At 46.8% G+C, this 22,806-nt stretch overlaps 1 protein-coding gene across 4 annotated transcripts in view; it reads left to right on the top strand.

Moving 5' to 3' along the window:
- PHLDB3 (pleckstrin homology like domain family B member 3) overlaps window positions 1-22,806 on the top strand; it is a 34,946-nt gene that overhangs the window by 5,254 nt on the left and 6,886 nt on the right. For 2 of the 4 annotated variants that reach the window (XM_033158250.1, XM_033158251.1), the window contains exons 2-12: window positions 6,656-6,930; window positions 9,464-9,604; window positions 10,015-10,155; window positions 12,675-12,803; window positions 13,586-13,741; window positions 14,650-14,760; window positions 15,519-15,605; window positions 15,963-16,061; window positions 18,551-18,644; window positions 19,877-20,045; window positions 21,416-21,503. In XM_033158250.1, the coding sequence (XP_033014141.1) occupies window positions 6,679-6,930; window positions 9,464-9,604; window positions 10,015-10,155; window positions 12,675-12,803; window positions 13,586-13,741; window positions 14,650-14,760; window positions 15,519-15,605; window positions 15,963-16,061; window positions 18,551-18,644; window positions 19,877-20,045; window positions 21,416-21,503 (1,467 nt within the window). In that variant the 5' untranslated portion in view covers window positions 6,656-6,678. The remainder of the gene's footprint in view (window positions 1-6,655; window positions 6,931-9,463; window positions 9,605-10,014; window positions 10,156-12,674; window positions 12,804-13,585; window positions 13,742-14,649; window positions 14,761-15,518; window positions 15,606-15,962; window positions 16,062-18,550; window positions 18,645-19,876; window positions 20,046-21,415; window positions 21,504-22,806) is intronic. The other 2 variants (XM_033158252.1, XM_033158253.1) reach the window with 2 other exon arrangements.

Genomic DNA, 22,806 nt, shown 5'->3' with positions numbered 1-22,806 from the left:
ATGTGAAAACTGTACAAGTGTTATAGTTCAGCTGGCATACAAATTCCTGTTACAGGTAGGTAGCCGTGTTGGTCTGCCATAGTCAAAACAAAATAAAATAAAAAATTCCTTCCAGTAGCACCTTAGAGACCAACTAAGTTTGTTCTTGGTATGAGCTTTCGTGTGCATGCACACTTCTTCCTGTTCAGCTCGGGACCAGGTTGCTTTGAAAGACTGCCTTATACACCCTGCAAATTGGAAATTACAAGCCCGCTCCACAGTGACTCAGAGCAGGGCTTTTACTGTGGCTGCCCCTGTTCTGTGGTACAGTGAAACCTCGGTTTTTGAATGTCTCAGATGTTGAACGTTTTGGAAGCCAAAAGTCAAAACCCCGGAAGTGAATGCTTCCATTTTTGAACACGCCTTGGAAGTTGAACGGCTTCCAAGACATGTTTCTCAATTTTTTTCAGTTGAATTTGCCAGCGACCCTTTGATCCTCAGTTTTCAGACGTTTCAGAAGTCAAAAGGTCTTCCGGAACAGATTGCGTTCAAAAATGGATGTTTCACTGTACAGCATTCCTGCTGAGATACAACAGGTGGCTGCTATCTGCACTTTCCAGAAACTATTGAAAACAGTTTTGCTAAGACAGTCTTTTTCAGCTGGATAAATGGGTCTTCACCATGATTGCCCATTTGTTAGGGCTGTAGTCTTGTTTTAAATGTATTTAATAGAATCATAGAATTGTAGATTAGGAAGGGATCCGGAGGGTCATCCAGCCCAACGCCTTACAACGCACGAATCTCAACTAAGCCAGTGTTTCTTACTGCTTTTAATTGTCTCGTATGTAAATCATATTGAGATGGTGGTTTAGAAGACTTTTAATAAATAATAACAATAGCAATAACTATTTATGTATCCTGGTGCAGATAGAATGCAATGTGTGAGCACCCCGTGAGGGCTTCTGGGACCCAGGGATTGTATCCAATTAAGCAGAGCTGCTAAAAAATTACTGGAGCTAAATTGGCCATGCCCATTGATTCCAATGGGTCTTCTCTGAGTATGACTAAGGTTGGATGCAACTCCAGGCTTCTGCCCCATTTTAATGTAGTTTCTGCCAAGTCCTATCTCCTTCCTCTCTGTTTGATTCCACTTCTTCCTTCTGGAAAAACAGGACTTAATAAGGCAGGCCCCACCTAATTGTGGGTGAGGCACTGAGCGGGATTGCTGACAGAAGAACTTACATAAAACAATTTACCTTTCTTACCATATAAAAGAAGCCGGGGAGGAGGCATGTGTGGGAAGGGTTAGCAACTTGCTACATATGTATGGACTCGCACATGCAGACTAGTCTGCTAGGACTGTGCCCTCCGCCAGCCCTCACCCACCTGGCTCTACCTGTCTGCCTCCTCCGCCTTAATCTCGGTGTTGCCCAGCTAAAATCCCTGTGCTATTTTTCTAGAAAAAGAGGTGCCGGAGCTCACCACGAACTTTTCCCTTGTTCTCCTGGAAAGGCAGTACAGTGGTACCTCTGATTGTGGACGGGATCCGTTCTGAAGCTCCGATTGGATCCTGAGGTTTCTGCAACCGAAGGGATCACTTTTGCGCATGTGTGTGTGGCGAAACCTGGAAAAATACTTCCAGGTTTGCCGCGTATGCATCCCAAAGGACACGTAACCGGAGGTGACCGTAAGTAGAGGTACCACTGTAGTGCCCATCTGAGAGGTGCCAGAGCTGAGATCTAGTGAGCTCCAGATGAAATCCCGTTTTCAGAATATAATATTAAAATCCACATCACACACTTTAAAATGCCTGAGCAAAGCTGTGGTGCCCTTTTAATATCAATCCAGGCAGATTATATTGGAAACAGGCTGCAGGCTCCTTTATTGCATATCTTTAGGCACCGGGCGAAAACGTTTCTCTTCAACCAGGCATTATTTTTTAATGAGTTTGTGAGAGGCGGGGACTATTGGCTTTTTGTTTTATTATGTATTATGTATCATGTGTTCTCATGTTGTATTTTCATGCTGTGAACCACCCTGTGATTTACAGAATAATAATAATAATAATAATAATAATAATAATAATAATAATAATAATAACAATAATAATAATAATAATACAGATAGCACAATCATTAACCCTGCAGCAGATTTTCGGGGGTGGGGACGGACAACTGCAGGCCTTGCCCAATATTATTACCATTTTCCTAAACTCCAGCTCAAATCCCGCTTTCATGCCCTCTCTGACCAAATGCAAGCAGAAAGATGTGTCATTCCAAAGGCTGGGAAGAGACCTGTAGCTGTTAAGGACCATGGAACTTGTTTGCTGTGTGATCACAGGATATGCAGCCAGCCTTGCAAAAAATGAGAAGTTCCCCTCAGGTAGCATAACAAGGGAGCCTCGTCCATTAGGACAAATGGAGCTTTTCCTCACCAGTCTCATTCCGCCTAATCCACCTGCCTTCGTATTTACAACCAGTCCAAGGGTTCTTGCTCTGGCTGTCAGCTTCTTCCTCCTTAACCTCAGTGTTGCTTTTGCAGAACTCAGCAGGCAGGAGAGCTGGGCTCAATCTACCAGTTGGCTCTGCTTATTATTGGCCCTGTCTCCACCCGCTGTTGACCTCCCTGCCTTCCCCGCTGCTGTTCTCCAGGGGGACTGAACACAGCATTTTCTTCATGCAAAGGAAATGTTCTTCCACTGTGTCCTTCTTCATTTGTGAGCCGGAGCGATGAGAAACGAAGTGGCTCTGAAGGCAAGCTCTGGCTGTCGGCAAGCCTTTGTGTTGCCTCAGCAGACCTCCTGGCTGTGTTCAGTTCCTTTTTCATTGGCATCTTACCCGCTTCTGTGGAAAAACCTGACCTTGCTGTTATTTTGGTCCGATGTGAAAGCGTCTCTTAGCGAAGGGGGAAACAAGCCGGGAGAGAGAACTAGGAGAGATAAGTGGGCTGCTGAAGTGGTGGGTCTCTGCCTCAGCATTCCCACTTGAGGTAGCGACAGCCAACAGCTTGGAAGGCTTTCAAAGGGGACCAGAGAAATTCATGGAGGAGACAGCTATTGGATGACTACCAGCCGCAATGGAAATGCTCTCCACCTCCTCTGAATGTGGCAGTGGGCATTTGAATGCCAATTGCTGGGCATCACAAGTGAGGAGGATGCAGCTGTGTTGGGGGGCTTCTTGTGGGTATCTGGTTGGCTATTGTGAGGACAGGATGCTGGACTAGATGGGCCTGCGGCCTGATCCAGCAGCCAGACTCTTCTTAAATCAGGCACCCCCAAAACTTGGCCCTCCAGATATTTAGGGACTACAACTCCCATCACCCCTAGCTAACAGGACCAGTGGTCAGGGATGATGGGAATTGTAGTCCCAAAACACCTGGAGGGTCAGGTTTTGGGGGTGCCTGTCTTAAATTCTCTCACCAGACATTTAAAGCAAACTTGATGTTGTTATTAGGCCATCAGTTGCATACCCGCCAAGATTTCCCCGATGAAAATATGGATGTCCTATTCAATCCTCCTTCTCCTCCTCCTCCTCCTCCTCCTCATCATCATCATCATCATCACCAGTGCTTTTTTCTAGGGGGACGCAGGGGTATGCATACCCCTAAACATTTTGTGAATCTTAAGTTTGGCCTCATTGAGAGACAGTATTTCAATATGAGTAGGAAAATGAGAGTACCCCTAAACATTTTTTAAAAGAAAAAAGCACCGATGATGATGATGATGATGATGATGATGATACCCCGCCCATCTGACTGCATTGCCCCAGCCACTCTGGGTGGCTTCCAACATATATAAAACCATATTAAAACATTAGAGATTAAAAAAATAATTCCCTATATAGGGCTGCCTTCAGGTGTCTTCTAAAGGTTGTATAGATACTTATCTCATTTTGGGGGTCTCATAACTCCATACCCTCTGATGAAAATAGGGACATCCTAAGGAAAAGCGGAACATTCCGGGATCAAATCAGAAACCAGGATGGCTTCTGTAAATCAAGGACTGTCCCTGGAAAATAGGTCACTTGGAGGGTCTACAGTTATTTAAGAGGTTCATACCTCCCCCCCCGACCCCCCACATCTTGCAGAGGAAACATCTTTATTATTCTCACACCAAGGAAGACTTGGGCAACCAGAGTTCCTCTGCTATTACACAGGAAGCTGCTTCAGACTAGGCCAGACTGTCTAGGCCAGTGCTGACTACTCTGACTGGCAGCAGCAGCAGCTCCCAAAAGTTCTGAGGCCGTGACACTTTCCCAGCCACCCTTTTCAACGACGGCAGCAGCTCATGTGCCACCGAAAAATCGGAAAGGCGTCACCAAAGAAGACGCCGAAAGAGGATGCAGATTTGCATGGAATGTGTGCGTGCTGATGTTTATGTATGGATGCAAATCTAGAAATATTTAATAGACTCTAATGAACAGAAATAATTGCATTTTCTGCCTCAGGCAATGAAATATCTTAAGCCAGTCCTGTCTCCGATGTGGTGTGTCATGTGCTGCCCTATGTATGCGAGCACAATAAACCCATCAGGGATAGGACGTCCCATGTCTGGGGTGCAAATGTGGCCCTGCAGACTCTTTCTATGGCCCCCGCAGCTCAATCTAGGCCACACCTCCTTTCCTCAAACCACGTCCCTCAGTGACCCTGCTTCCCACCTCCCCACACCTTGAATGCTTTTGCGTGGCTAGGATACGTCCTTGCTCTCTAACAATGAAAATTCATATTTGTCACTCTGCCCACTTTAAGCTCTGGCCCTGTCCACTTTTGCTGTGTGGCCCCTGGAAGGTAATGTGGCCCATGGGCTCAGAAAGCATCGTCATCCCTATATACATCTGACTTGAAGCAGTGTGGAAGCAGCTATGGAGTTCGTAGCAACCACAGTGTTTGAGGTAACCTGAAGGATACCTGAAGGAGCGTCTCCACCCCCATTGTCCAGCCCGGACACTGAGGTCCAGCTCTGAGGGCCTTTTGGCGGTTCCCTCACTGCAAGAAGTGAGGTTACAGGGAACCAGGCAGAGGGCCTTCTCGGTAGTGGCGCCCGCCCTGTGGAATGCCCTCCCACCAGATGTCAAGGAAATAAACAACTATCTGACTTTTAGAATACATCTGAAGGCAGCCCTGTTTTGGGAAGTTTTTAATGTTTGATGTTTTATCGTGTTTTTATCGTGTTGCGAGCCGTACTCTGGGGAAACCCAGCCATATGGGCGGGAAATAAATAAATAAATAAATAAAATTACATGTCTGTTCCTTTGCCTTTTAACCTCAGGTGGCAAAGATGGCCAGGAACCACCAACTCCAGTTGCTGCCCCCATGTAGGGGCACCATCTGGAGGGCAGCAAGCCCCCCCCCATTTTTTTTCAAGGAGGGGGTCAGGACCCCTCAGTATTCCACAGCCTGCCAGGCCCTGCTCCGCCTTCCCGCAGCTGTGGCAGGCCTTGTCACGCCTACCTGCAGCCAGCAGATGGCTGCACTGTGTCTCAAGACGCCAAGGGGGCCAGCGGGCATGGTGCAAGGTCACACCGGCTTGCACAGCATCTCCTGACGCTGCAGGGACTGGTACAGTTTAGCGGAAGGTGGCACCGGTCTACCAGCATTTGGAGATGCGTGTGACGTCGCAGGTGACATGTGGCATCACATGTGCATGCCGGGCCCCTTGGGGGCAATTTGGCATCGGTGCATTCAAGGTAACATGATGCCCACCCCTGCCACTGGATTATCTTGGGCAAAGGAAAGGCGACAGCTGGCTGAGAAGCAGTTGGGATTCCCTTGGCCTTTGGTGCAATGGGGATTTCCTTTCCGCTTCCACGCTCCTGGTAAGCTTTTCTTCTTCTTTCCCCTAAAAAGAATAAATTGCAGGGAGTCCATTATGGGATGCTGACTTTGACATATGAAGTCCCTGAGGGCTTGGCCTCAACTTATGGTAATGAGTTGCAATAAACAGGGCTGGCCTTGTACCTTTGCGTAAGACAGGGAGGGGGAAAATACTGAGCATTCATGGGGTGTGTTTCAGATGTTCAGGGCATTACACCTGTGTTTATCTATTCATGCCTTAAAATACAGGTATTTGTACCACACCTTTGGGGTCCAGAGTGAACTAAATGACAGATTATGCTTTTAAAAAAATTACACAAAGAACAGAATGAACAACAGCAAGCTAAAACCACACTGCAACAAAAGGCACCCCTCACTGACCCCCAATCTGCTTTGGGCTTGAGGAAAAACTCAGGACAGATTTACGGGGTGCATGGAGGGGAACACTGCCCCCGCCATGCAGTAGAAATCATTCTGCTCATGCAAAGCGATTCTTAGCTCTACATTAAATGCAACCCTTAGTGACACCAACCCTTTGGCACTTATATATCAGGCAAAAACCACCTCTGTGGTCTTTCTGGCACCTGTTGAAAATCATTTCAAGTGGAGATCTTTATCCCTGTCTGTACCTATATTGGATTTTAAATTGTTTTCATGCATAAAAGCGTTTCGAGTTATTGTTTTTATATACACGGAACTGTTTCTCTGTTGCTTTTCGCATACGTGATTATTTTTAGCGTGGATCTTTCCTGCTACGAAACCACGGGAAACGATTCCCAAACTGAATCACAAGTCAGTAAAGAGTTAGCCGATGCTGGTGACTAAATAACGCGGGGTCTTTTGTTATTATCGTTTATCCTCACAGCGGTTATCATGCCTTGTTGAGCGATGGTGCTCCAGAACTCGGGTGCCATGGGGGTGCTGAGGCAAGTGGAGCTGTGCCCTTATTCAACCAAACTGGAGAAGGATCGCCTGGAAGATATGCCCAAGTGCCACCAGTCACCAGACAAGGAGGGGTCCCCAGCCCAGTGTAGCATAGAAGATGCCCTTTCTTTGGAAGGCGGCTCCAGTCCAGGTGGAAACTCCAGTGACGGGATGGAGGAGGATGAAGCCAGCAGCACAGAGAGTGCCCAGAATGGGGTGAGTGGCAGCAAACATCTAGGCACTCATTTCTTATTGGAGGCTTAATTGGCTTTTGAGCCTTTTCCTTCATCAAGCGAGAGAGGGGTGTTTTTAACTGAAATGATCATCCGGACAGGGGTAAATGTGTATATGTATTTGCTAGGGGCTGCCCCCTCTGCTTTCTCCACTCGCCAGCCCCATATGCTTTGCATGTAGAAGCTCCCAGGTTCAATCCCTGGCATCTCCCAGGCAGGGCTGGGAATGTGCCCTGCCCCAAACCCTGGACAGTTGCTGCCAGTCAGTGTTGACAATATTGAGCTACAGAAGGACCAGTGGTCTTCCTTGGGACAAGGCAGCTCCCAATGTTTTTATTTTAATCGAACAATGGGTAGAGAAGTGCAATTGTATCTAAGCAGTGCACAAGAAATGCAGTACAGAAAAGGTAGCTAAAACCACACAATCAGATACTCTGGTTTCTCTTCAGATCGTACAGATCTTTTGCCTTTTACTAAAACGACACAATCAGACTTCAGCTAATGGGGAAAAGTCTTCAGTAGATCAACAGGGATGAGGCCTGCTAACCCCAACTAGAATAACTAGAATATTAACCAACAATATTAACTGCACGGCTCCCAATGAATACAAACCATGCATCCAAGCCATAGGTGCCACAAACAGTGAGCCAGAGATTGGGCAGAGATTGGGGCTGCCAGTGCAGGTTTTTGAGCATTGGGGTTATGTAGTTTGGGAGGAGCCACAGCTCATTGGTAGAGCACCTGCTTTGCATGCAGAAGGTCCCAGTTAGGCATTGGGGTGGCTAACGTGAGAACAGGATGCTGGACTTGGTGGGCCCTCGGCCAGATCCAGCAGGACTCTTCTTAAGTTCTTACGTGGCAGCAAACCAGAAGCCCTTTTGCCACTGGCGCCTAAAACCATTAGTCTGGGTGTTGCTAAAGAGGGAAGTGAGCAGGTTTTTTCTCCTCCCTCTATGAAGCTCATCTGTATGGAGAATGGTCAACACCTCCTCTTAGTTTCCTATTATAGTCGTACTTTGGTTCTTGAACGGAATCCATTCCGGAAGTCCGTTCGACTTCCAAAAACGTTCGAAAACCAGGGAACTTTCTGCACTCAATTGGAAGCCAAGTTGCATGTTTGGCTTCCCAAAAACGTTTGCAAATCGGAACACTCACTCCTGGGTTTGCAGCGTTCGGGAGCAAAAAAGTTCGAGTCGCAAGGCGTTCGAGAACCAAGGTACGACTGTATGTAGTCACTAGAAGGATTCCCAAGACAGAAGTTTTGTTTTTCAGGTATGGTTAGGTCTTCATAGCTCCTAGTTAAGTACCAATTGGACAAAGGGGTAAAGGATGGGAGCAGGGCTGGGAGGAAGAGTTCAGAAAGAACAAAATCTCTCCTCTCGCGAAGGGACTCTAGTCTCTTGCCTTCCAAGCTGACTTTTTCAGTTTCAGTTTTGCAACCCTGGTAGGGAATCTCAGCCACACCTTTTGGCACAGTTTTTGGGATACACCGTAGCTCAGTGCTGGAGCACCTCATTTGAACAATAGATGGTCACTGTTTTGATTTGCACCTGGTACCTCTAGTGAAAAGGAAGCCTGTGGTCAAAGGGAGAAGCCATGCTTCTGAATACCAGTTGCTGGAAAGCACAGGAGGGGAAAGATGCCCTTATGCTCAGATCCTGCTTGCAGGTTTCCCAACTTCTTCTTAAGTTCTTTTTAAATTTCATATTCTTTATTGAAAAATAAAAAGTACAAAATTACAAGTGCTCAAAGTAACACTCGATTGGGAGCAGCCCAGAGTGTCTGGGGAAACTCAGCCAGATGGGCGAGGTACAAATAAATAATTATTATTATTATTATTATTATTATTATTATTATTATTATTATTATTATTATTATTATTGTAAAAGAAGACACAAAAGGAAGAGACAATAAATAGTATCCATGTAGGAAACAAAACAGAACAACAACAACAACAACAACAACAATAACAAAAGATAATGTGTACATTACAAAAGGGGTGTGTGTGTTGTTGTAGTTAACCAGACCTTCATCTAATATGACATTTATAACAAATATCATTAAATTTGTCCATGGCAAATCTGTGTTTGTACACAACTTGCTCATGTGTAGTGAGTTTGTACATATCTTCAATCCAATCATTAAAGGTAGATGCATTTTTATTTTTCCAGTTCATAAATACCATAGTAAGGGTACGGAGAGTCCCTTTGTTAGATTCCACATCTTGCATATATAATTCAAAAGCATATTTTCCTCTGCAAATTTAGAATTGTTCCATACAGTCATGTTGATTGTCTCTATTACCTCCTGCCAGAAATTTTTCAATGTAGGACGTTGTACGGACGTATGTTTTAGCTGAAGCATTATGCTTGCCTCACCTCCAGCGGCTAGATATAGGCCCTTCTTAAGCTCTTACAGCAAGGGGATCAGAACCACCCACAGGGTTTCATTTGTGCGAATGCAGCCTGCACGTGTACACGCAAACCCTGATTTATATATTGTGTTTCCCTTCCCAGTACGAGAGTCCCCAAACAGGAAGAATCGGCTGCAGCGCGAAGGAGAAGCAGCTGCGGCCGACTCACGCTGCGAGCAAGATCTCAGCTCTTGAGAATCGGATCAAGGAGCTGCATCACCGGAAGAAGGAGGTGAACATCGAGGTATGCCTCAGTCTCCTACAATCCCCTCCCTGTTTCATGAGGAAAGGGGTGTCTGATGGGTGACAATTGGCACCTGCAAAACCGGTATGGTGGAGGCACCACACCCAGGCAGGCGGGGAAAAGGATTGAGGCACGTCACAGATACATAGGGAGCAGGACCTGCTGGTTCTGCAGAACGGGGCATCCCTCGCTGCACGGTGTTTAGTTCCTAAGGTGCTCTCAGGAGCGTTCTCTAATGGTCAGATCAGATCAGGGGAGCCTGGAAGTTTGAACTTCCCCTGCGTTCCTCGATTGCTCTCTTATCCCACGATTCCGCTTGCCCGTCTGCCCCCTGGTGGTTGTGTAGAGGTTGGCTGGCCGCCAATCAGGATGTTTGGGCACCTCGCCTCTGACATGGCCCCCTTCCCCATCAGATGGACCTGGAAGGAGCCTTGCTGCAAGGAGAACTGAAGGAGGAGAGGCAGGAGCTGAGAAGGGAAGAGGAGCGGCTGCTGGAGCTGCAGAGGCGCCTCGTCGAGACGGAGCGCAGGTGCCATGCCGAAAGAGAGAAGGTGAGGCCCTCCTCTCTAAGTCTTCCTCTCGTCAGCCTCCAGGGGCCTCTCTTCAGGCCGGCAATTTATTGCGGGTGTGTTTTGCAACATGTGGATTTCTCCTACTTTCGTTTGTTCTGAGGTGCTCCTTGGATGCCTCTGCATGATTGCTGTCCGGAAGGGTGGAAGTGCATCAGAAGCAGGGCAAAAATCAACCGGGACATAGAATCATAGGATTGCAGAGTTGAAAGGGACCTTGAGGGTCTTCTACAGGTAGCTCAACCCACCTCCAATGCAGGAACATTGGTTATGTGATTTCAGTAGGAAGTTGCGGGATATGCACCGATTGGAAACGAAACAGTGCGACCTCCCCAAAACTTTTGCGAGTGCAAACAGTATTGAAAGTCAGATCATGTGTGGTCGCCCAGATAACACCATCCTGAGCTGATGATGAATGGCATAGGTAGGATGGGTAGGATCACACCCTTTCTCTGCCAGCTCTTTTTTCCCTGCTGGGTAACTCTTCCAGTTGGATGAATCTTCCCTCCTGTGTGATGGTGGGAAGGTCCATCAGGACTGTGGGAAGGGGAGGGAAGTTTTGCATTCTTCATCTCCCTGCAGTCCGCCTTATGCTGCTCAGTTGATTGGTGAACAGGTGAGACTGGAGAAAAGGTGGCGGAGGATGGACTGCAGAAAAATGTTAACCTGTATCTGGAGCCTCCTGTCCTTTTTACTGCTCTGCTGATTAGTGGGAGTGTATGTTGTGAGTCATGTAAGATCAGGCAGTGGTCTGGAAGCAGCCTAGGCAGAGGACCGATTGCACACCTCCGACCAGAGAATGTGCAAAATGTAGTCGACATATGCACATTCCCCAAGGGCAGTTGGCGAGTATGTCTGTTGATGGGAAATGTACATTATTCCCTCTTCCTGGAAATATTATATGCACATTCCCCATGAGGCCTGGTGAATGTGCACAATGGCTATTGCTATGCACATTAACCTCTCAGTGCACATTCCCTTTAAAACACACACACACATGATATGGATATATATACCTTCCACTCAAGGTAACAGTTTATACATCTGATGAAGTGCACTGTCGTCCAGGAAAGCTTATGCCATAATAAATTTGTTAGCCTTTAAAGTGCCACGAGGCTCTTTTTGTATTTTGAGATTGAAACTGAAATTCAAAGGCTTTCTCATCATCCCTTTTGTTAATCACCACTTTGGCCTTTTAGTGTTATATAATAAAGCAAAGCTTAAGTTGACAGAAAAGCAGTGTTTGGCTAAACAAAAACAAAACCCCACCACACCTACACACAGAATGGAGGAAGGACTGTAGCCCATCGGTAGAACATTTGCCTTACATGCACAAGGTCCCGAGTTCAGTTCCTGGCATCTCCAAGTAGGGCTGGCAAAACTCCTGCCTGAAACCCTAGAAAGCCACTGCCAATCAGTGAAGACAATGCTGGGCTAGATAAACCAGTGTAAGGCAGCTGTCTATATTCCTACTTATGTTTTCTCTTCTCCTAGACTCATAGGAAGGGACACCAAGGGTCATCTAGCCCAACCCCCTGCAATGCAGGCCATCCCCACTGTCTCCCTGCTTGTCTTAGGTCTCTCAGCTTTTTGTGTGTGTGGTAGGGGGAAGAAATGGCAAATGGTTGCGTCCTGCCCTGAGATCATTTATGATGGCAGGTGCAATAGATATTTTCTTCCTATATAAATAAAAATGCAATGCTGTCATCATGCAGCCCACATCACAGGACTTCTGCATAACAACAACAAGCTGTTGCCAAGAATATATATGCGTAAAGAAGCTGTCCTTCCAAAATCTTCAAAAGTACCTGTAATTAAATAGTGCAAGGAACTTAACAGGTAGCTGACACACAGGAGGGTGCTAAATCTCCACCTTGATGTCCAAAGTCTGCTCCTAGCAGAGCAGAACACCTTGGTCTCTGGTGGTGGGCTGGGAGGTCAAAGTGCCTGAAGCAGTGAGGAATAACAGCACAACAAGAAGGAAGAGAACACAGGGAAAGAGGAAAATGTTGATTACTTAGTGACTAGTTATATCTTTCCATTCCCCCGTGGGAGAAGAGGAAGGGCCATAGCTCAGCTGTAGAGCATCTTCTTTGTGTGCAGAAGGTCTCAGGTTTGAATCCCAGCATCTTCAGGTAGGACTGGGAGGGACTCCTGGAAAACCACTGCTGGGCAGTGTCACCAATGTGATGGACCAATGTGTCTGACTTAGCGCAAGGCAGCGTCCAATCTTCCCATGCTGGCAAAAGTGATGGGTAGACTGAATCCAGGTGGCCCTACCCTGACATGCACTCCTGCCTGCACTCTGTAGTGTTGCAGCCTGGACTTCGCCTTTATTTCATCAGTGAGAACTTGGCCTCCCAAGCAGCGCTTATCGCAGCGCCGATCATGGTTGGGAAAGGAACGCCTAATCTGGTAACCTGCTAGGTGGAGCAAAAGCGGCTGGATATTTGCTGCCCATGGAGATGTAGTAATGCTATCCCTGCCCTCTTTTTCGGCAGGAGAAGGTGCGGCTGCAGAGGGAGCGTCACAAGGTAGAGGAGCTGCAGCGGCAGCATGCTGAATCACAGATCCACCTGGACAACCAGCCCGAATCCATGCGGGAGCGGATGCAGAAGCAGCTTCAGGAGGTGAGTGTGCAGCAAGGAGCTGCCAGAAACAGGTCTGGTATGGCAGCATGCGAAAAGCAGGTCAGATCGTGTGGTTTCTCTCTTCGGTTGATACCGCTTCAGATTGCAAGTGGGGCAGATGGTGCGATTTGAAGACATGCATCAAACTCTCTGCTTATAGGAAGATAGTCATCAGGGAGAGAAGGGCTCTAGCCTAGACCTTTAGGGAAGGACAGTGGCTCACCAGCAGTACATGTGCATGCAAAAGATCACAGGTTCAACCCCCGGTGTCTCCAGGTACAGTTGGGAGACACCTCCTGGCTAAGACCTTGGGGAGCTGATGCCAGTCAGTGTGGGCATTGCTGAGCTTGATGGGCCCAGGGGTCTGATCAGTGTAAGGCTGCTCCCTGTGCTTGCATGTTTCTAATAGTGTTCTCTGTGCCGTGTGCATTTAAAAATAAGGTTTCTCCCCACCTACGATCTGAAGTGGTCAAATCTAGGAAAGACTTCCCCAACTAGGTGCCCACCAGGGGCTTTGGATTGCTATCAGCCCCCAAATACCACAGCTGGGTTGGGTGGGAGTTGTGGACCAAAACATCTGGAAGGCACCAGGAGGTTGGGGAAAGCTGGTTTCCACAATCAGTTGCAGGCCTAAAGAAATCCAAGCCAGGAAGAAATTTCTACAGTACTGACTTGCAAATTGTGGGAATCTGGCAGGTAGCATAAGTTCCCTGACCACTGGGTCCTTCTGCCAATAAGCGATGGGACCCAGAAGTCTATCTTGACTCTGGTTCTCTTCTCAGACTTCTGAGATGCTAGATGGAGCCCTGAGATGCTATGAAGATCTGGAGTTCCAGCAATTGGAGCGGGAAAGCCGGTTGGAGGAGGAGAAGGAGGCCGTTTGCCAGGCTCTGGCCCAAGAGATCACCGAGCTGCAGAATAGCATCAACCAAAGGAAGGTAAGTGGCATTCCTGATGACCCACAAATCCAGTTCCAGGCTTTGTGCTCACCCTATAGTCATAGCTGTCAACCCTCCCTGCTGTTTCCCAATGCTATGATAAGGGAATTTCCCTGCAAAAAAAGGAAAAGGTTGACAGCTATGCCTATAGTAGCCTTCTCTAACCTGGGGCCCTGACGGTGCTGGTTGGGAGTTGTAGCCCAAAACACCTCAAGGGCACCAGTTTGGATTAGGAGGGACATTCCTATCCTGCCATTTTCATGTGCACAGCATTTATTTCTTACACATTTAGTAGCATGGGTGATTTTTTGTGCTCCAGGCTGCTTTGCCAAGGCAATGACAAACAGATCTGGTACTTTTGTTTTCCTTTTGTTTTCTTTTGATTGCACACTTAAATCTGGTCCAATCAGTAGATGAACCAGCTGACATTTTAGTTGCTCAATTGATGCAGGAGCCACCTTTGAACCAGAGGTGCCAACTTTTAATCAGAGGAATCAAGACTTAGAGGCTCTTCAGTATATTTTTGAAGGGTATTCTTTGTCTTTTTTCTGCTGGGATATGTATAAAAAGAAGGATGAAAAAGAAGATGGCCTTTCCTTTCAATAAAGGAGCATTGCTAAAGTGTAGGTTAGCACACAATTCATGTGTCCACCTTTTGCTTTCTAAAATGATCCATGTTTAGGTTGGGATATTCTGCACACGTGATAGTTAAATCTGTGAAAAGGCAGATGAGTCATCAGCTAAGCATTATTTAATTAGTCAATAACCTTGGGGTTGTGTTTTTCCTTCTACTGCACCTGACCACGACACAAGAGGGACTCCCTGTGTGTAATTATCCTAGGTGCAATAGAGCTCTGTGTTGCCCTGAAGTCTGAGGATTCTAACCAGGTTCTCTCCCCCATATCCAGAGAACAGTGCAGAGGCTGGAAGGACAGGCCCGTTTGACACAGGAGCAAATGGTGGGCGAGAGCCAGCGATTTGCGCAAGAGAAAGGCGAGGCTGTCAGGAATCTCAACGCGGTAAGGAATTCCCAGGAATCTCGGCGCAGCAAGGAATTTCTGGCTGAAAGCCAGGAAAACACCCAGGGTCCCTGTCCTCCTACATCAGTCCACTTCCCAGGCCCAATGATAACAATGAATGCAAAGTCTTGCTTTCAATGTCCTGCCACTAAGCTTCTTTTTGCCTTGCCAGCCTAGGGATGGAAACCAGAGGTTCTGGCTCCTAGGTTTCAGTGGTGGCTGCTTCCATTTGGGATGGGTGGGGCAGAAGACAAGGGAGCCCAACAGCAGGTGGCGCCAGACCCAATGGCAATGGAGAAGACCAGGGGTTTTGTTGTGAGGAGGGAGGGCACTAAATACACCGTGATGCTATTCTCATACCTTCCAACACATCGAGGTGAAAAGCCAGGATGCGTGTCCATGCGAGTCACGTTACCCGCATGAGATTGTGGGTGTGCTCTTGCATGTAAGCAAGGTGCCCAAAAATGCATATTTTGGGGTGCTGAGTGAGATCATTTTTTGGGGGGGAGCAAGATTATGGCACCCAAAACGAGCACTGTGTTCTTGCACGAAAAGAATGGGATATCCCAGTTTTACTGGGACAGTTGAAGAGTATCTATTATTTGTGGGTGAACCGACAGTAGGAAGACGTGGGGTGGTGGGAGGAGAGGAAATGAATGGGGAACTAGATCCATTTATGGGTCAAGCTGACCTGAACCAACATTTGCAACTGGACTTTGCCTGTCTACAAAACTGACTTGTTGTTGTTCTTGGTCTAGGAGAAAAATCGCCTAATGGACATGGGCCCGGAGTATTCAGAGGAGGGTGGAGAGGACTCCTCTGAAAGTAAGCAAGGTGTCACTCAGGTAAGCCCTTTCAGATGCTCCCTTTTGTCTCTCCATCCACCAGTGCCCATCCAAAACCAAATCCTCTTCCAGGCGGCCTGCTTATTGAGTGGTCATCTTGATTTGTGTGCACAAAGTTTTGTAGGGGGGTTATATGGTTTCTTGAGCATTTGTTCTGGGTTTTTTTAATGGGGAGGTTTTGCAACATTACCTCAAGAAAACGTTATTTATTCGCCACCTTTTGGTGCATTTCTTCATCACTTTCCTTACTGTAAAAAGTCCAGTTGTTTTTGGAAAAGGGTTTGTTTTACAAGAGCTCCAAATCTATTTTAATGGCACTCCTTCCATCCTTTTATCTGTGTCTGTCTCTCCCTGCAGCTCACTTTCACCCAAAAGACGGACCGGAAGGTCATTGTGTTGGGTTCCGACCAATCAGACTCCTCCTCCTGTGTCTTCTCCGTCCGCAGTTCTGTCAAGGTCTGTCTTGTCCTGTTGGTCTGTGTTGATTTTCAGTGTCTTATCTTCCTTTTATGTGTACAGACGTGACTCTGCAGCTGTGCTTCCCCTTCCCCCCAACCTAGTGCCCTCTGGATGTTAGCAGACTACAACTCCCAAACACCCAGAGGGACCAGATTATGGGAGATACCTGCTGTAGCTCCTTTGGATCTGCATTGTGTTTGATGGGAGAGGATGGGACATCTGCATCCTTTCAGAGTGGTGTGGGAGCATGGACCAGCAGTGGAGGCAGCAGATAACCGATGGCTTAACTGCTGCAGTGGAGGCTGGTCTGTTAGGGCAAATGGGACACATTCAGCAACCTCAGCCTGCCCTCATCCAATCCTCACATGCTTGCCTTCTGACTCTGGCTGTGGTTCCACTTCCTGTTGGCCTGCTGCCCTAGCAGTTCCAATGGGCACCAGCCACCACTGCAAGATAGATTCTGGAACAAAGATGACGTGTTGGCATAAGAACATAAGTAGAACCTGCTGGATCAGGCCAATGGCCCATCCAGCCCAGCTTCCTGTTCTTGCAGTGGCCAAAACCTGCAAACAGGAACTGAGTGCAAGAGCAATCTCCCCTCCTGTGGTTTCCAGCCGCTGATGTTCAGAAGCATTACTGTCTCCAACTGTGGGGGGTAGTGCACAGTCATCGCTGCTAGTAGCCATGGCAGTGACTCATGGGGCAAAAGGACAGAGACTTTGGAATATGAGATTGCCCTTTGCTAGGGGAATATTGGGGCTGAGCCTTGCAAGGAAGTAGGAGGTGAACCAGGAGCCATGAGATCAGTCAGTCAGTCACGACCAAAGAGCAGATCGCAGCCAGAGGGCGAACCAGAGTCAGGTGCGAGGAGCAAGCTAGGATCAATAAATAATCCATAATTCAGGAGTATGCTATTGCTCAGACCCCGGGGAGCTCTTGTTGCGATTCTCAGCCAGCACAGGAAACTCTCTTCCTGGCCAGAGGAATCCAGTGGTCAACCTGGGTAGGTGGAGTCAAAACCTGAAGGCATCTTCACCGTAATAATAATAATAATAATAATAATAATAATAATAATAATAATTTATTTATACCCCGCCCTCCCCGGCCAGGACCGGGCTCAAGGCGGCTAACATCAAAATATATAATACGTTAAAAACATAAAGTCAAACAATCAATTAAAATACAGCTTAAAATCAGATTAAGATCAAAATAAAATCCGATGGCAACCCACGAGTTATAACCATAGGGGTTGGGGACATTAAGTGCTCGCCAGGCCCAACTGTTTGTGCTGGTCTTATATGGGCCGGTCGGAAGAGTTAAGGACGCCACTTACATGCAGGGTCTTATGAAAGGAGGATCTTATGAAAGGAGGGGGGTCAGACTGGGCCCCGACCAAAGGCATGGCAGAGCAGCTCTGTCTTGCAGGCCCTGCAGAAAAATGTCAAATCGCACAGGGCCCTGATCTCTTACGGCAGAGCGTTCCACCAGGCCCTGGTCAAGGCCGGTCTAACATCCTTGAGGCCCGGGACCTCCAAGTTGTTGTCTATTTACGTAAGGTCTTCTGTGGGGCATACCAGGAGAGCAAAGCTGTCGCCTGGGGTATTAATGGATCACGCTATAGGGGAAACTTTACACACAACGTTCCAGCACCTCCCTCTGGCAAGGAATCATTAACCAAACAACGAGAAAAGTAGAACCAAGGTGTTCTTTTCAAAGCAGTGTTTTTCGAAGGCCCTGCTTTGGGGAAACAATTTGTAAACATTGGTTTATCTGCTATGGAAGCCTCTGCACACTGTAAAGGATTTGGAGCAAGGGCACTATGTGCCCTCCATAGTGGCATAGCTGTCAACTTCCCCCCTTTTTAAGGGAAATTCCCTTATTCCAAATAGGATTCCTTGCAAGAAAAGGGAAAAGTTGACAGCTATAAATAGTGGGGTAGGAGAGCTGAAAATAATGCCAATATATTTCACATCTGGCACCCAATGCGTCCCCTTGGTTTCAGATAGTATGTGGGCAGCCGAGTCTAAAAAGCCCAGGGCACAAATTTCCATGGCCTTCTAGCAGCTGTGGTGGCTCATTTACCAGAAGTGATGTCTTTAGCATTAACTCTGGAAGTGTATACTCGATTCTGACCAAACCAAGCCTCCTGATGTATATTTCGCTCTAAATCCTTGCATTGAAGGAACAAGTTAAGTTAGATGTCACTTGTGAGGTTCTAGATAGCTAGTGTGGCTAATAGACCCTTCTTCCATGTTGTTGAATCATTCCCTCTATTTCTGGTGCTCAAGAGGTAAGTGTTGTTGCTTATGTGTGGTGGATTTTAGGCCTACTGGATGTAATTCTCATAAAGCTGTCTAAGAAATCACCAGACAAACAGACAGACAAACGAACGAGCAAATGGAAACCTGGCTCCTTTCAAAGCACGAGGGGAGAAGTGGAGTGGGAGCTCCGAACCTAATTCTTACCTTCCTGTTTTCTCTGCCCAGGGATCAATTGGATTGCAGAGGACCGCAAGTCTCCCTCGTAGGAGAGGAGAACGCCTCACGGCCAGGACTGCACAGCGCCCCCTCTCCATGCATGGTATGGATTATTATTATTATTATTATTATTATTATTATTATTATTATTAATTACCTGCCCTTCACCCTAAGGTTCTAGGGTGGGTTCCAACAATCAAAGAAGGAGGTGGTCTTTCAGGTATTTGGGGCCTAAGTCAATTACAGCTTTGAGCACCTTGGATTGGGACCTGAAATGAGCTAGCAACCAGTTATCTGGAGTGGGCAGAAAGCATGAGACAGGGAAAAGGGGAAAATTCAAGGAATACTATTTTTGGAGGTGGGTGGGTAAGGTTCATATACATGACATTTTGGTTGCAGAGGTTGTTGTTATCACTTTAGCACAAAAACTGACTTCTATCCAGTGAAACGAAAAGTACAGCATCCATTCCAGTAAACAGTGAATGTCATCCACCTTACCTATTGATGTGAAAAGCAGGGCCTTTCTCCTCCAAAAAGTATCAGCCAGCGGTAAACCCACCTCTGCAATCTCTTAAGACAGCTTTCCCCAACCTGGTGCCCTCCAGGCATTTTAGAATACAACTCCCATCAGCCCCAGCCAGCATGGCCCTTGGTAGGGATGTTGGGAATTGTAGTCCAAAACAACCTAAAGCCATGACGTTTCCAGGGGGAGGCAACTCTTTGCCTTTCGTCAGCCATTTTTTCACTGATGGCATGGTTTGAACTTCATGGTGGCTGGCAAAAAACAAACAAACCACACCTAAGCAATGAACCAAGAGGTTTGAAATAAGATGTTTTACAGGAACTCGGTCTATTTTATCTAAATGGTGCAGCAGGAAAACAAATGGACCTGTTATTTGTTTAGTACATTTATATTCCACTGTTCTTCCAAGGAGCTCAAGGTGCTGTGCATAGTTCTCTCCTCTCATTCTAACCTCACAACAACCCTGTGAGGTAGGTCAGGTTGAGTGATAGTGACTGGTCCAAGGCTGCCCAGTGAGCACCCTGGCTGGGTGGGGATTTGAACCCTATGTTGTTACCAATTATATCCAAAATTAGGATTTCCAGAGAGGGTTTGTTTTTTTTAAAGGGGGGAGGTTATTGGGCCATAGCTCACAGAGAGAGCATCTGCCCTGCATGCAGAATTTCCCAGGTTCAAGTCGCTGCCAATCAGTGTACTGAGCTAGAGGACCAACTGTCTGTTTCACTGTCTTCTGATGAGGACCATGTGCCCTGTGTCTTTTGGGAGATGCTGAACCAATCACTTTCCTTGGATTTCCTCCTCTCTCCCTCCAGGTGCTCTGGATCCCAGCATGCTGGCAGCACAGCTCTCAGGTGGGGGCAACAGGCCCTACCTAGGCAGCCCAAACCTGCAATATTCACGTCTCAACAACCCCCTCTACCAGCTGCTGGCCGGCCAAGGAGCTGTGGGGCAGCTAGGAGGGTCCAGCCAAGGAGCCTATAGGTGAGCACATCCATTTCTCCTTAATCTCAGCCTGTCCCAACACCTCACCAGCTGACAGCTGCCTTTTCCTTGGCACTCCGGCCTTCTCCACTCGGCAGTCACCATTCCATTAGTTAAACCATGGGAGTCCACATGAGGCAGTGATGGCCCCAGACTTAGATGGCTTTAAAAGAGGATTGGACAAATTTGTGGAGAACATCAGTGGCTATGTTCTTTTTAAATAATTTTTATTAAATTTTCTGTTTTACGATTTAGAATATCCATGTAAACAACCTTAAAATATCAGTGACTTCCCTTCTTCTCTTTCCATGGTTTATTTTGCATAAATCCCTGCATATTTTACATAAACTAAACCATTCAGTATTCAATTTTTACATCCATCAAAACTTATTTACACTGTTGGATTTATCTTAATGCTGCCAATGTTTTCAAGTGTACACAATTTCCCCCACCCCCCATATATTCAATAAACATTTTCCAATCTTCTTTAAACGTATGTTCTTCTTGTTCTCTTATTCTATTTGTTAGGTCCGCAAGCTGCGCATATTCCATCAGTTTAAGTTGCCATTCTTCTTTAGTTGGGACCTCGCTCGTTTTCCATTTGGGGGCTGACAAAACACAGGCCGCAATGGTGGCATACATAAATAACTTTTTTGGACACCTGGGAAATTCCGTCTGAATTATCCCCAACAAAAAGGACACTTTCAACATTTTTTTTCAATTCATTATGAATTATTTCCCAATACTCTTTTACCCTTTTACAGGTCCACCACATATGAAAGAACGTACCCTTAACCTCATTGCATCTCTAGCAATTATCTGATTCAGTCTTATACATTTTAGCAAGTCTACTTGGCTTGATCAGTGGCCAAGTTCTTCTCTCCATCATTTGAGGCAGTATGCCTCTAATACCAATTGTTGAGAATTGCAGGGGGGGGGGGGAGTGCTGTCACACTCATGTCCTGCTTGTGGGTTTCTCATCTGGTTGGCCACTGTGAGGACAGGATGCTGGACTAGACGGCCCTTTGACCACATCCAGCAGGACTCATGAGATCTCCCACTTTCCCTCCTGCGGAAGAGAGAGAGGTGGAGATTGGCACTGTGTCTCTTGAAATACTTAGAACTGTGTGTAGATCGTGGCCCTCCAGATGTTGATGCACTACTGCAGGGCAGCCAATGTTGTGCCCTCCAGATGTTTCTGACTACAGCTACAACATTGGCTGTGCTCTCTAGGGCTCATGGGAATTGTAGTCTAATGACATCTGGAGGGACTAAGCATGTGAGCCAGTCCTGAACTACAGGCTCAGGCCAACACCCTGATATCTGCTTGTCCACTTCCACCGTCACTAACCAGAAATGTCTCCCGACAGCCTTGGGAACTGTGTCACCCAGTTGGCCGAGATGGAACGGAGGGTACGGGAGGCCATGGCTGAGAGAGAGCGGCTGCTGCAGGAAAGGGTGAGAAGCCAGATCAATGAATTCCAGGCCAAGATTGTTAGCCTTCCTCTGGTTTCAGAATAATCCCTGGTATTTGGGGTGGGTGGGAAGATGTCATCCATGTATACATACCACAAGTCTCTCCAGCTCTCCAAACACAAACACACACATTCCTCAAAGTGTAAGAGCATGAGGACCAAGCTAAACATTATGTACATCGCCTGCATTTTTCTCTGATGTAAAAAGAGCTTTGGGTGAGGCAGAATTTGGTAGGGGCCAAGGCAGTGGCGTGGGTGCGTTAATGAGCTGACATGCATACCCAGGTCCAGGAAATCTACTGGGCCTGACTCCCCCTATTAGCAGCATTATGTGGTTCTGTTGCACAATATCACCCATATACTCTTTGCATATGAGGCCATAAATGCTAAAGCACCTAAATGCAATTCAGAGTTGTACAGTGGCAGAGCATCAGGCCAGGGTTGGTGAGATCAGGGTTCAAATCCTCACTTAGCCATGAGGGAATCAGACTACTCAACTACCACTAGATCTGGGTGTGCTCATAGGTGCTGAAGTTGGGAACAGAAGAAGGTAGCAGTTTTCCTTCCGACCTGTCTCTGTCGCAAGAGACCCCGTTTCCATTCTGCTGCAGTTCGGTTTGCGCCAAATGCTGCTCTCATAGCCTGCTGTTTCATGTAATCTGGGGAATGATTTATGCTAAGCTATGCAACTTTACAAATTTAACATAATTAATGATGTAATGCTTTCTCTGCTATTCATTTCAATGTAAAGGAAATAATAGAATTGCAGAGTTGGAAGGGACCCCCAAGAGTCATCTAGCCCAACCCCCTGCAAGGCAGGAATGGCAAAGCATTGTTTAAAAAATGACCAGGAGTTACATATTGGTTGCTATTCATTAGCTAATTAATGAATGAATAGGCCTGTTAGCCACTTGTTACCGGAAAGTCTCCAAGCAACTGGTGGCACATAAAAAAAGAAGAAGAATAGGACTATAAATATATTGTGCCATGAAAACAAAACAAACATACACAAAACTCGCCAGTAACAGTTGCAGGAAGCCTTGGCAACACTAGCGATAGACCGTCAAGTCCAGAATCTAATATTAACCAACAGCATCATTATTCTGCTCAACTACGTTTTCTTTTCTTGAGACGGAACACCACAACATCTTGTTAGTAGTGAGATCTAGCCTGTGGGCAGGCAGTGGGGGAAAGTGAACAGAATGCTACCCAGCCCCCTCTTTTTGCTATAAATCAGAGTAACCTCAGTTGCCTGCCATGTGCCTCCGAGGACAAGGAAGTTGCAG

This window comes from Lacerta agilis, chromosome 8 (assembly GCF_009819535.1).
Source record: "Lacerta agilis isolate rLacAgi1 chromosome 8, rLacAgi1.pri, whole genome shotgun sequence".
Lineage (NCBI taxonomy): Eukaryota > Metazoa > Chordata > Lepidosauria > Squamata > Lacertidae > Lacerta > Lacerta agilis.
The sequence above is the reverse complement of the archived record's forward strand: the minus strand, read 5'-3'. Positions and strand labels throughout refer to the sequence as shown.